At 42.3% G+C, this 14,285-nt stretch overlaps 1 protein-coding gene across 1 annotated transcript in view; it reads left to right on the plus strand.

The window, feature by feature from the left end:
- Positions 1-13,925, plus strand: part of SPOPL (speckle type BTB/POZ protein like) — a 161,455-nt gene extending 147,530 nt beyond the window's left edge. The window contains exons 9-10 of the mRNA XM_063933725.1: positions 5,375-5,428; positions 6,279-13,925. Of these exons, the coding sequence (XP_063789795.1) occupies positions 5,375-5,428; positions 6,279-6,423 (199 nt within the window). The 3' untranslated portion in view covers positions 6,424-13,925. The remainder of the gene's footprint in view (positions 1-5,374; positions 5,429-6,278) is intronic.
- The last annotated feature ends 360 nt before the right edge of the window (positions 13,926-14,285 follow it).

Here is a 14,285-nt window from a genome sequence, read left to right on the forward strand (position 1 = left end):
AAACGCCCTTTGCCTCAGTCGGTCGACACAGACCCAGACACAGGCGATGACTCCAGTGGTGACGGTGACGAATCAACCGTATTTTCCAGTAGGGCCACACGTTATATGATTTTGGCAATGAAGGAGGCGTTACATTTAGCTGATACTACAGGTACCACTAAACAGGGTATTATGTGGGGTGTGAAAAAACTACCTATAGTTTTTCCTGAATCAGAAGAATTAAATGACGTGTGTAATGAAGCGTGGGTTGCCCCTGATAAAAAGCTGATAATTTCAAAGAAATTACTGGCATTATACCCTTTCCCGCCAGAGGTTAGGGAGCGCTGGGAAACACCTCCTAGGGTGGACAAGGCGCTAACACGCTTATCTAAACAAGTGGCGTTACCCTCTCCTGAGACGGCCGCACTTAAAGATCCATCAGATAGGAGGATGGAAAATATCCAAAAAAGTATATACACACATGCAGGTGTTATACTACGACCAGCTATAGCGACTGCCTGGATGTGCAGTGCTGGGGTAGTTTGGTCAGAGTCCCTGATTGAAAATATTGATACCCTGGACAGGGACAATATTTTACTGTCGTTAGAACAAATAAAGGATGCATTTCTTTATATGCGTGATGCACAGAGGGATATCTGCACACTGGCATCACGGGTAAGTGCTATGTCCATTTCGGCCAGAAGAGCTTTATGGACGCGACAGTGGACAGGCGATGCGGATTCAAAACGGCATATGGAAGTTTTGCAGTATAAAGGGGAGGAGTTATTTGGAGTCGGTCTATCAGATTTGGTGGCCACGGCTACAGCCGGGAAATCCACCTTTCTACCTCAAGTCACTCCCCAACAGAAAAAGGCACCGACCTTTCAACCGCAGCCCTTTCGTTCCTTTAAAAATAAGAGAGCAAAGGGCTATTCATATCTGCCACGAGGCAGAGGTCGAGGGAAGAGACAGCAACAGGCAGCTCCTTCCCAGGATCAGAAGCCCTCCCCAGCTTCTACAAAAGCCTCAGCATGACGCTGGGGCTTCTCAAGCGGACTCGGGGACGGTGGGGGGTCGTCTCAAAAATTACAGCGCGCAGTGGGCTCACTCGCAAGTAGATCCCTGGATCCTGCAGATAATATCTCAGGGGTACAGGTTGGAATTAGAGACAGATCCACCTCGCCGTTTCCTGAAGTCTGCTTTACCAACGTCCCCCTCCGAAAGGGAGACGGTTTTGGAAGCCATTCACAAGCTGTACTCTCAGCAGGTGATAGTCAAGGTACCTCTTCTGCAACAAGGGAAGGGGTATTATTCCACTCTATTTGTGGTACCGAAGCCGGATGGCTCGGTAAGACCTATTCTAAATCTGAAATCCTTGAACCTGTACATAAAGAAGTTCAAGTTCAAGATGGAGTCACTCAGAGCAGTGATAGCGAACCTGGAAGAAGGGGACTTTATGGTATCCTTGGACATCAAGGATGCGTATCTCCACGTTCCAATTTACCCCTCACACCAGGGGTACCTCAGGTTCGTTGTACAAAACTGTCACTATCAGTTTCAGACGCTGCCGTTCGGATTGTCCACGGCACATCGGGTCTTAACAAAGGTAATGGCCGAGATGATGATTCTTCTTCGAAGAAAAGGCGTATTAATTATCCCATACTTGGACGATCTCCTAATAAGGGCAAGGTCCAGAGAACAGCTAGAGATGGGATTAGCACTGTCTCAAGAAGTGCTAAAACAGCACGGGTGGATTCTGAATATTCCAAAATCCCAGTTAATGCCGACAACTCGTCTGCTGTTCCTAGGGATGATTCTGGACACGGTTCAGAAAAAGGTTTTTCTCCCGGAGGAAAAAGCCAAGGAGTTATCCGAGCTTGTCAGGAACCTCCTAAAACCAGGAAAGGTGTCTGTACATCAATGCACAAGAGTCCTGGGAAAAATGGTGGCTTCTTACGAAGCAATTCCATTCGGCAGATTCCACGCAAGAATTTTCCAAAGGGATCTGTTGGACAAATGGTCAGGGTCACATCTTCAGATGCACCTACGGATAACCCTGTCTCCAAGGACAAGGGTGTCTCTTCTGTGGTGGTTGCAGAGTCCTCATCTATTGGAGGGCCGCAGATTCGGCATACAGGATTGGATCCTGGTGACCACGGACGCCAGCCTGAGAGGCTGGGGAGCAGTCACACAAGGAAGAAACTTCCAGGGAGTATGGACGAGCCTGGAAACGTCTCTTCACATAAACATTCTGGAACTAAGCGCAATATACAATGCTCTACACCAGGCAGAACCTCTGCTTCAAGGAAAACCGGTGTTGATCCAGTCGGACAACATCACGGCAGTCGCCCATGTGAACAGACAGGGCGGCACAAGAAGCAGGAGTGCAATGGCAGAAGCTGCAAGGATTCTTCGCTGGGCAGAGAATCATGTGATAGCACTGTCAGCAGTGTTCATCCCGGGAGTGGACAACTGGGAAGCAGACTTCCTCAGCAGACACGATCTTCACCCGGGAGAGTGGGGACTTCATCCAGAAGTTTTCCACATGCTGGTAACCCGTTGGGAAAGACCAATGGTGGACATGATGGCGTCTCGCCTCAACAAAAAACTGGACAGGTATTGCGCCAGGTCAAGAGATCCGCAGGCAATAGCTGTGGACGCGCTGGTAACGCCTTGGGTGTACCAGTCGGTGTATGTGTTTCCTCCTCTGCCTCTCATACCAAAAGTATTGAGAATTATACGGCAAAGAGGCGTGAGAACGATACTAGTGGTTCCGGATTGGCCAAGAAGGACTTGGTACCCGGAACTTCAAGAGATGATCACGGAAGATCCGTGGCCTCTACCTCTAAGGAGGGACTTGCTTCAGCAGGGTCCCTGTCGGTTTCAAGACTTACCGCGGCTGCGTTTGACGGCATGGCGGTTGAACGCAGGATCCTAAAGGAAAAAGGCATGCCGGAAGAAGTCATTCCTACTTTGATTAAAGCAAGGAAGGAAGTAACCGTGCAACATTATCACCGAATTTGGCGAAAATATGTTGCGTGGTGCGAAGATCGGAGTGCTCCGACGGAGGAATTTCAACTGGGTCGATTCCTACATTTCCTGCAATCAGGATTGTCTATGGGTCTCAAATTGGGATCTATTAAGGTTCAAATTTCGGCCCTGTCGATTTTCTTTCAAAAAGAATTGGCTTCAGTCCCTGAAGTCCAGACCTTTGTTAAGGGAGTGCTGCATATACAGCCTCCTGTGGTGCCTCCAGTGGCACCGTGGGATCTCAATGTGGTTTTGGACTTTCTAAAATCTCATTGGTTTGAACCACTAAAAAAGGTGGATTTGAAATATCTCACATGGAAAGTGACCATGCTTCTAGCCCTGGCTTCGGCCAGGAGAGTGTCAGAACTGGCAGCTTTATCTTACAAAAGCCCATATCTGATTTTCCATTCGGACAGGGCAGAACTGCGGACTCGTCCGCATTTTCTCCCTAAGGTGGTGTCAGCATTTCATCTGAATCAGCCTATTGTAGTGCCTGCGGCTACAAGTGACTTGGAGGACTCCAAGTTACTGGACGTTGTCAGAGCATTAAAAATATATATTGCAAGGACAGCTGGAGTCAGAAAATCTGACTCGTTGTTTATATTGTATGCACCCAACAAGATGGGTGCTCCTGCGTCTAAGCAGACGATTGCTCGTTGGATCTGTAGCACAATCCAACTTGCACATTCTGTGGCAGGCCTGCCACAGCCTAAATCTGTAAAGGCCCACTCCACAAGGAAGGTGGGCTCATCTTGGGCGGCTGCCCGAGGGGTCTCGGCATTACAACTCTGCCGAGCAGCTACGTGGTCAGGGGAGAACACGTTTGTAAAATTTTACAAATTTGATACTCTGGCTAAGGAGGACCTGGAGTTCTCTCATTCGGTGCTGCAGAGTCATCCGCACTCTCCCGCCCGTTTGGGAGCTTTGGTATAATCCCCATGGTCCTTTCAGGAACCCCAGCATCCACTAGGACGATAGAGAAAATAAGATTTTACTTACCGATAAATCTATTTCTCGGAGTCCGTAGTGGATGCTGGGCGCCCATCCCAAGTGCGGATTATCTGCAATAATTGTACATAGTTATTGTTAACTAATTCGGGTTATTGTTGAAGGAAGCCATCTTTCAGAGGCTCCGCTGTTATCATACTGTTAACTGGGTTTAGATCACAAGTTGTACGGTGTGATTGGTGTGGCTGGTATGAGTCTTACCCGGGATTCAAAATCCTCCCTTATTGTGTACGCTCGTCCGGGCACAGTACCTAACTGGAGTCTGGAGGAGGGTCATAGGGGGAGGAGCCAGTGCACACCACCTGATCTGGAAAAGCTTTACTTTTTGTGCCCTGTCTCCTGCGGAGCCGCTATTCCCCATGGTCCTTTCAGGAACCCCAGCATCCACTACGGACTCCGAGAAATAGATTTATCGGTAAGTAAAATCTTATTTTACTTTATTGAGAAAGCCAGGTTATTTATTGGGAAAGCCAGGTCAACACACAACAATGCATTTTACTTAATTGATATATATCTGGAATGTAACGTTTTTGATGTTCATTAGTCCTTTCTATAAGGGTGTATAAGAACACTAGTAAGTGGTTCCCAAACTGTTTTGAATCACTGTGCACTAGAGTATCAGAGTTTTTTGTATGTTGCCCCTAGGCCAAAACTTTCTTATTGTGAAATTCATAAAAACATTTTTAAGTAAATTGTGTTTATATCATCCCATGTAATAGACAAAACAGTGCTCGTGGCTTCCCATCATAAAATATGTGGACGAACAGAAGCAAATCCTGTTCCTTACCACATAATTAAACCTGTTTGTACACATATTTTATGATGGGAAGCCGCGAGCGCTGTTTTTTCTATTACATGGTCCATAATAGTTTTAATTGTATCCCCAACCCAGGGCACCCCTGTAAGTGCCCCGAGACACTCCAGTTTGGAAACCACTGCTCTAAGGAATCCAATTCAAAGGAATATATACCAGTTGGCTCCTGATTGGCCACAGCGCTCAATCAGCAAGTTGCTGTCCTTTATACGGAAGCTTACGACTTAAATTAATAACTGCATTGTGAGGTTGATAGGTTCTATACATAGAAATGCATAAACTGCCTTCATTTATAATATTTAGCTCTGTATTGGACAAGGCTTTGAGATAGATCTATATTGTATATGTCCTTTAGTGGTATTACTGTGTCTTGAAAGACTGGGATGTGTAACACGCATTGTATCTTCTGCAATGTTAACCTAATGGATTACTAGTGCCCTATTGAAAATGCATGGTGAAAATATGAATTTGCATCATTACCTGTTTTTGTATTTATTTTTCACGGTGCCCTTTTACTTACTGTTTCCTGTTTGCTATGTCCAGATGTAGTGTTCTCAGGCAACTGGGTTGCAAGGATGGGAAAAACTGGAACGGCAAGTAAGTATGCATGTTTCCTTTTGTTCTGTATTCTATATATTGTTATGAGAGGGCTATACAAATGCTTCTCTCTATTGCTGCTCGTGACTTTCATTAAAGTAAAGTTGTCTTTAAGTGGTAAACTAGAGTCATGTGCTTCATTGCCAGGTAAAGGTAATATAAACCTGTTAAGGACACCTAACAAGTATTCTAGAGCATGCTTTCACTGGGTGATAATGACTGATAGACCTACTTCTTAGTGATTCCACAGGTTCCTAGTGAAAAGCTCCTGCTTACAAAATGAATGTTTCCATTGTGCATACTGTAGCAATAAGTTTACCTTAAAGTTAGCACCAGTCAAAAAAGACATTAAAGTGCTTAAAATGTTCGAATGATTATTACCTACTGATGTGGCCAGACTCATTCAACCTGCGGTGCGTGTGCACGGGCGCGCGTATCGCGGGTGCAGATAAGTGGGCCAGGCTGCAACTTCGCGACCGTGACTAGGCAGTGCATTGCCTGTGAGCAGCGTGTGTGACTATACACACCTGCTCGCGCATATGCACTACATGGTTGATTTAAAGCACTAGCTCAGAGATATGGAGGGAAGCTTGAAAGTTAAGTCAGTATATTTTAATAAAGCCCCATCTTTCAGCAAGGGCTTTAAATCAATCAAGAAGACATATGTACTTTTGTTGCTAATGCAAACAGCAAATGTATTTATTTTATAAAAGTTGCAAGGGGGTGTATAAAGTCAAATACATTGTCTGCAGGGGAATACATGGTCACTATTAGAGCGTTATTGAGTGTGTGTTTGGTACCACAACAGTTGCTGTCTGCATTAAAATCTCTTGGTGTATTCTATTTTCAGTCAAGCAACCGACATAATGGAGACAGCTGGCTGGAAATCCATGATCCAATCACATCCACACTTAGTAGCAGAGGCCTTCCGAGCACTCGCATCCGCACAGTGTCCACCTTTTGGAATTCCAAGAAAGCGGCTAAAACAGTCCTGAATTGGCCTGTGAACTTTTTTTTTCCCCCACTTACAAAGGACTTTACACTCAGTGTTCAGAACTGTTTTACCACACAAGCTGAAGCATTTGTTCTTTTTCCTCTTTGGTTTTGCTTGCCCACAGGACTGAAGACAGCATTTCTACAGTTTCTTTTGCAGATGGATAACTTGATCTAATCCACAGCTTTAAATTGGACTGGTTGTTCTCTGATTCACTGAATGGCCTTAAATTATCTTCAGCTGATCCGGTCTACATTTATCATGTATGCCATTTAAATGTCTATTGTTTTATTTTTTTTATTTTTTATTTTTAAAACAAACTGTGCCTTGTCATTTGACCAGGCTATGCAGGATTGCACTAACCCATAACGCGGTAATAGTAACGCAATTATATGTTATGGAAGGATAATCTTCTTCTTTTTTTTTTTTTTTTTAAGCTTCATTTAATCTTTATTGTTCTACCCATAACAGTTGCTTGGCTTCTTCCATTTTCACAGTAAGGTGATTTGTTGCTGCGCAGCTGTTGGCTCCCAGTGCATGCTGGGAATTGTAGTTCCACACTTGTTAACAGTTTACCTGAGCCTGTGCTAAATTGATTTCTTAGGCGATGCTGTAAGAAGAGAGAGCACTTGAATACATTTGCCTAAGAAAGGAAAAGTACATACAAGTGCTGCTAATAGGCTGATGTGACAGTTTTTTTGAGTTGCTAGAAGTGCAATGAATACAGTAGGCCCCAATGGGAAGGCATAGGGAAGTGATAAGTGCATGGTGATAAACGCACCAGCCGATCAAATCCAATATGTAAATTAACAGGAGTTGATTGGCTGGTGCGTTTATCACCTTGCACTTATCACTGGTTTATCACTTCCTTATGCTGTCCCCAGGCTTAATACATCTCCCCCAGAATCCCTTCAGCATTCACAGCATAATGTACTGTGCAGAAATTCTATAGAATTCCTGAAAGAAACACAATAAAGTGTACGCCTGTGTTTCTTTGTTTACAATCTTCACTTTTACATTTCTTATTTGTATCCCACCTTTCATTACAACCCATTAACTGAAAAAAAAAATTCCCTTGGGCCGATCAACTTTAGAGATGCACTTTAAAATAAAAAATAATGTTGATGAGAATTTAACTGATTGATAAGAAGATACGTGAAAATTCTTATTGTGTGCAATATGATTTTAAACTTGCTGTATGGGATTAAAAGAGCAGCCCATTGCTTAGTCTAGAAATTGCTTTGAAATATTATATTTCAGTTACACATATGGCACTGCGGAAGGTATTGAAATTGTGCATTATGTCGGAATGGTTGATTTGGTTGTTTGAGTTGTCTTTAGTTGATGTAAAGTCATCTATCAGTTCTTTAATAGGATGACCATGAGTAATATGTAGGATGGCCATGAATGATAGGTTACTACTTAGTTTACTATATGTGACATTTTGCATTACTGCACCAGTGAGGTTAATGGTCTGGTTGTCTGGCAGCTGATTGCAATTATATGGCCTGGCACTCTGTTGTTTCTCCCATATTTGTTCAGGGGAGATGACCTTTAAATAACGCCTACAGTATCCGCTGTATGCAGATGAGGCATGCATTTTAAAGGTTGAACCAATTCTTATCAATTCACCAGGTAACAGTGATTACACAAAGGGTTATATTTACTAAAGTACGTGTTTTTAGAAGTGGAGATGTTGCAATCATAGCAACCAGTCATATTGTAGTTACTATTTTCTGGAAGGTGCTAGATAAATAATAAGTAGAATCTGATTGGTTGCTATGGGCAACATTTTCCACTTCTTACGCTAGTTACTTAGTAGGTTGGACATGGGCCCATTGAGTACAATTTTGTGTAAATTCAATTGGTAGGAGTTGCTAGAGCAGGCTTGGCCAACCTGTGGCTCTCCAGCTGTTGTGAAACTACACATCCCAGCATGCACTGCCACGGTTTTAGCATTTCTTAGTAACAAGTGTAGCAGGGCATCCTGGGATTTGTAGTTTCACAACAGCTGGAGAGCCACAGGTTGGCCAGGCCTGTGCCAGAGAGTTCTTAGTGTTGTCACTGGTTCCTAGTTCATTGCTAGGCTGCATTGTTACGGATTTTGTTTTAGCCCATAAAATGACTCCATGGCTCTTTAGCCAACAGATTTACTTCAGCAAGGGCCCCCACAGTTTCTCCCCATATATTAAAGTACCATATCATTAAGTTACATGTCAGTTAAAGCGCAGGTTACTACTATTGGAGTGGTAAGAACTGTCTTCTAAGTTTCCTTCAGTTCAAATGCCAAAAGGGCATGTTGTGTCATATCCTGTGTACATGTTATTGTAGGCGTTGATGGTAAACTGTGCCCTCTCTTTTACAAATGTATTTTGATAAGTTTATAAATTATTAAATGGGGTAATTATTTGGCTTGTTTGAGCTACTTGTGAGATGAGCGTTCCCTTTTTAATGTAATTCTGTCCACCTAACAGTCAATTAGCTGAACTTCTTTCCTACCCTGTGTACTTCCACAATTAGTTTTTTGTAGAATAGATTGTACATTATCTGCATTTCCATTGTGTAATTAAAGGACAGGTCTGGTTTTGACCATTTTTTTTCAAAACGCAGCGCAAACCCACGAACCTGCATAGGCCCACTTCTGTGAACTCCTTTTTCTGTGGATTTTTCATTAGTCTGATTCAAAGGAAGACCAGGTGTCCGAGATCGCTGGAGCTGCGGGATGCCAGCTGATCTCTGACATTTTTTAAAGGGGAATTCACAAGGCAAAATCATGCTTTGTAAGTGATTGCCCCGAGATCGGCCAGCATCCCGCCCCCCCTGCGATCTCGGGCGCCATTACATCCGGACTCTCATATTCCAAAAGGTCTCTAACCACTGTGTGTCTTTACATTCTTGCAATTAAATTTGATAGTCACAATGCCATTATTACCATTCTTGAACATTCAAACTTGATTTACTTCAGTGAATGTTGAGTGTAAGCCCAACAGTATGGGTCAGTTTGGCCAGATCCGGATTTCAGGTCAACTTTCTGAGGATAATGGATTTTCTGAGATATGTTTGGAGTAGAAAGGGGGGGGGGGGCGGCTCCCTGAATAGGTACAGCGAGCAGTCTCTATTTTGGAAGGCTGAAAGTGGAAACATATAGTACATTTCCCTTTATTTCTTAGACACGTTTTCAGCAGCCTATACGGATACAAGTCTTTTTCAACAAAGAACATTATTTGTCTTCATATTTACTTTTAATAATAATAATAATTTTATTTATATAGCGCTTTTTCTCCAATAGGACTCAAGGCGCTTAACAGATACATAGCATGATATAGTACAGAAAATAATGAATTACAGAATAGCTTTGCATAAAATACAGAAGCATGGAGATACTAAAGGGACAATTATGGGAATGCTTGAGTAAAAAGGAAAGTTTTGAGTCTACTTTTGAAGGATTCTATTGTTGGGGCCTATCGCACTGTGCGGGGAAGTGAGTTCCATAGATTCGGAGCCACATGGCTAAAAGCTCGACCCCCAGATGAATTACGGGAGATTCTAGGTACTGCTAAAAGTCCTTCATCTACAGATCGCAGTAATCGAGAGGGGCAGTATGGGGTCAGAAGCTGCTTCAGGTACCTTGGGCCCTGGTCATGTACTGCTTTGAAACTCAGTAAGCCAATCTTGAAGATGATTCGCCATCTTACAGGCAGCCAGTGAAGGGAGTAGAGTATGGGTGTTATGTGGCTAGAACGGGGCTTGTCGGTTAACAGCCTGGCAGCTGTGTTTTGCACCAGCTGTAAGCGGTGCAATTCTTTTGCTGGGAGACCAAGGTAGAGGGCATTACAGTAGTCTAATCGAGATGATACAAATGCATGGATGACTTTTGGCAGATCATCTGAGGGAATTAAGTGCTTGATTCTGGCTATGTTCCTCAGGTGAAAGAATGAGGATTTGATTGTGGCTGATATCTGATGTTTAAGTGTCAAACCACCATCCAGGACAACGCCAAGATTCCGCACACGATCAGTGGTTTGTAATTCTGAATCCCCGAGTGTAAGTCCAGTTGGTTGGCTATGCTGCAGTCTTGTCCTTTGATATTGCGGTCCTATCATAAGGACCTCTGTTTTATCCGGGTTCAGTCGCAGCCAACTGGCACTCATCCACTCCTGTAGCTCAGCTAGACAGCCATTTAGGGTTGCTATTGGGTTATCAGTGCCCGGAGCAAAGGACAAGTACAGTTGTGTATCATCTGCATAGCAGTGGTAGACTAGCCCATGGCGCCTGATTATTTCACCCAGCGGGCGCATGTATACTGCAAAAAGCATGGGGGATAGTATAGAACCTTGTGGGACACCACATGGCAATGGCACTGGTGGTGAGGAGTATAATCCAGACGATACTCTCTGTGACCTGCCTGTGAGAAATGATTTGAACCAGCTTAGGACTGTGCCATCCAGTCCACAAAAATGTATCAGTCGCTCAATCAGAAGCCCATGGTCCACGGTATCAAATGCTGCAGAGAGATCCAGAAGGATTAATACTTTTGGCCAAGATAAATTGATACAGCTCACATATAGCACAAAGGACCAGAGCCACTAGTGAGGATATAACTGTACTGTACCTTTGGAAATGGTACAATGGTTGGCTTTATGGTATAAGGATTGTCTACCCATATTGCTTTATCCTACAAAATGGCTGCATACATTGTGTGTTGCTCTTTAAGAATTGGCATTGATAAAAAAAAATACTTAAACTTGGCATCTCTTGGAATTACCTTTTGTAAATGGCCACCATTTTACATTTTTTCAACAAGCGTTGGTTAGAAGTAATATAGGCCCTCATTCCGAGTTGTTCGCTCGTTCTTTTTCATCGCATCGCAGTGAAAATCCGCTTAGTACGCATGCGCAAAGTTCGCACTGCGACTGCGCCAAGTAACTTTACTATGAAGAAAGTATTTTTACTCACGGCTTTTTCTTCGCTCCGGCGATCGTAATGTGATTGACAGGAAATGGGTGTTACTGGGCGGAAACACGGCGTTTCAGGGGCGTGTGGCTGAAAACGCTACCGTTTCCGGAAAAAACGCAGGAGTGGCCGGAGAAACGGTGGGAGTGCCTGGGCGAACGCTGGGTGTGTTTGTGACGTCAACCAGGAACGACAAGCACTGAACTGATCGCACAGGCAGAGTAAGTCTGGAGCTACTCTGAAACTGCTAAGTAGTTAGTAATCGCAATATTGCGAATACATCGGTCGCAATTTTAAGAAGCTAAGATTCACTCCCAGTAGGCGGCGGCTTAGCGTGTGTAACTCTGCTAAATTCGCCTTGCGACCGATCAACTCGGAATGAGGGCCATAGTCCTTAACATTCATTGTAACAAGTCCCCAGACTTGTGAGATGTTTGTCTTTTGTCTTTCATTATTAAACCTTTAAGTGCGTATTCCCTTAAAGATTTAGGAATAAACTGCACCTTAAAGATGTATTAGCTTGCAAGAAATATATATTTTAAAAACGTTCTTCCTCCTATGTGATATGTTTTCAATGTAATTGTATTTAAATTATACTGACAACATTTCTTAAGTATCTTATCAGACCGCTGCTAGCTTATCAAAGACCTAACCATAATATTCACAAATATATTTTCTATATTTGTTTTTAGGCACTTATTAAAAGTAAAGGTTTGAATGACGTCATTGCTTCACCTAGAAGTATTTTCTGTAAGCCTTTTCGTTGACTATATGGCAGTGATGGGTAACCAAATTCACTTTAGGGGCCACATTGTTGGTCCTCCTCCCTATTTAAAGGTCACACATTGCCTAATAAATGAATACAATAAATTAGCAGCAAGGTGGCTGGCAGGTGCAGGCTCCTAGTGCATTGTACATCCCCAGAGTTTCCTGGCTGTTAGCCATCACTGCTCTATGGGGGGCAGTTCAAACCTGACGTTACTGGTGGTAATAAATGACACAGTGCTATATACATTGACATGTATCGTAACTTTGGTTCAGCATTGGCTTGAATGTTTTACAGATATATTTGTGAATATTACAAGTCTTTTATGTATTAGATCAACTACTGTAGTATGTCTAGTAACCCTTTAAATTGCATGTGCTGACTTGGACTAATTGAAAGTAGTTTAATTTTCTATTATTTGCTGTGTGCAGTAGTGGCATTTGGATGTTTCCCAGTTTGCGACAACCTCCTTTTTAGCTCGTACTCTCATCCCTTTCCCCATGTAGAAATTTGGTGAAAGGTTGGATTTGATCCTCCGGTCCTCACAATGACCCAATTACTGGTGCATGACAACAGATTGCATACCTAGATGGGAAATGTGTTTCTACTGTATCTAAGGGTGATTGAAACCTGGTATAAAGGTGGGTGTGTACTGAATAAGGATTTTGACTGGATAGCCATGGCTTCTGTGTAGTCGGGCATCAAATGTCAGTCCATATCTCTATGATTTACATATAGTAGGATGCTTCCAGTTCACATTCCACATGTCCAGGATTCAAAAAGTGCAGTCATTGGTGGCAGGAACTATATAGAAGGGGGAATTGGTAAGTGGTTATAACTTAGGCGAACCCTTTTAAAGCTGAGGTGAAAGTTTTCAAAAAATATTAATTCTCATCAAATGATGGAGAAAAAAGACAAAACACATTGTTAGGCCTTGTTTTGTCAATGTTGCAAGGCGGTCTGCCTTATGGAGGCTACATGTATCTAGGATCTGATTCACTTTCATATACTATGTCTTTACCTATTTGCATTCTGTGAAAGATCTCATATTGTTGCGTACATAATTGTTCCATTTTCTATGTGTAAAGCAAGAAATGTGAGCTATCACAGCTTATTCATTGTTACTTATTTATTTAAAGAGCATTTTTTCATATTTACTAATACTACTCCAGGTTTAACAATGCTGTCTGGCTTCCTCTGTTATGTATGTGCTGGAAAATGTGAGTGTTAAGTTACGAATACTAAAAGTTACTTAGGAAATCTACCAAATCCGTTCTATCGAAGGAAGCTGTTAATGGATCTAATTTATAGTGCATACAAGGGATTTTGTTATGCTGCATTAACATTTGCTTCAGACCTTTTTTTTTTTTTTTTTTTTAATCTTTATTTTTTTGGGGGGTGAGGGTTGGGGAAGGATGTTATTTGGTCCTGACCAAATTGTGTTGGAAATACCTTGTTCTAAAGGTAATTTGAAAACTCCCTCGTATAGGATCGCACAGAGCCTGGTGTAATAAATGCATTGAAAAAAATTATCTATTTCAGGTTGCTTTGAAATACTTGAAATATGGTTAAAAAATTTATATTTTCATCGTCTGTTGTTTTCAACTTTAAAAACACATTTTGTACCAAAAATGTCAAACACTGTGCTGTATGTATATGTATAATTATAGAGGTCAGGTGCATTTACAAGATGCTTGTGACTTAAAATATTATTGACTTGTAAAATAACATTTTAAGTCGTATGTTGGCTGTTTGAAAAATGTAAAATCATTATTGTCCTATGACCTGTGTGTGCAGTCTTTCCTTCTTCAACTGTGTCCATTTTTATTTTTATTTCAGTTTATGAAAGCTGTAATTAAAGCTGTATCTGTTAGTGCAGGTTGCTTTGTAAGGCTGAGAGTTTAGGATTAAATCCCCTTTATTTTACATTACAGTCCAGAAGTATTAAACTGCATTTCGTGAGACCTATTATCCAGAAACGTCCAAAAACCACTTAGGAAAACATAAATAATTGCTGCTCTGTGATAATGTCATTTACATTGATATGCTCAAAGAGAGCCCAGTCTTACAGCCATTGTGAGGAGCTCTTTTACAAATGTTTAACTAGATGGGGACTTTCGCTTGCTGCTTTTTGTCCCTACTGC

Source organism: Pseudophryne corroboree, chromosome 7 (assembly GCF_028390025.1).
Source record: "Pseudophryne corroboree isolate aPseCor3 chromosome 7, aPseCor3.hap2, whole genome shotgun sequence".
Lineage (NCBI taxonomy): Eukaryota > Metazoa > Chordata > Amphibia > Anura > Myobatrachidae > Pseudophryne > Pseudophryne corroboree.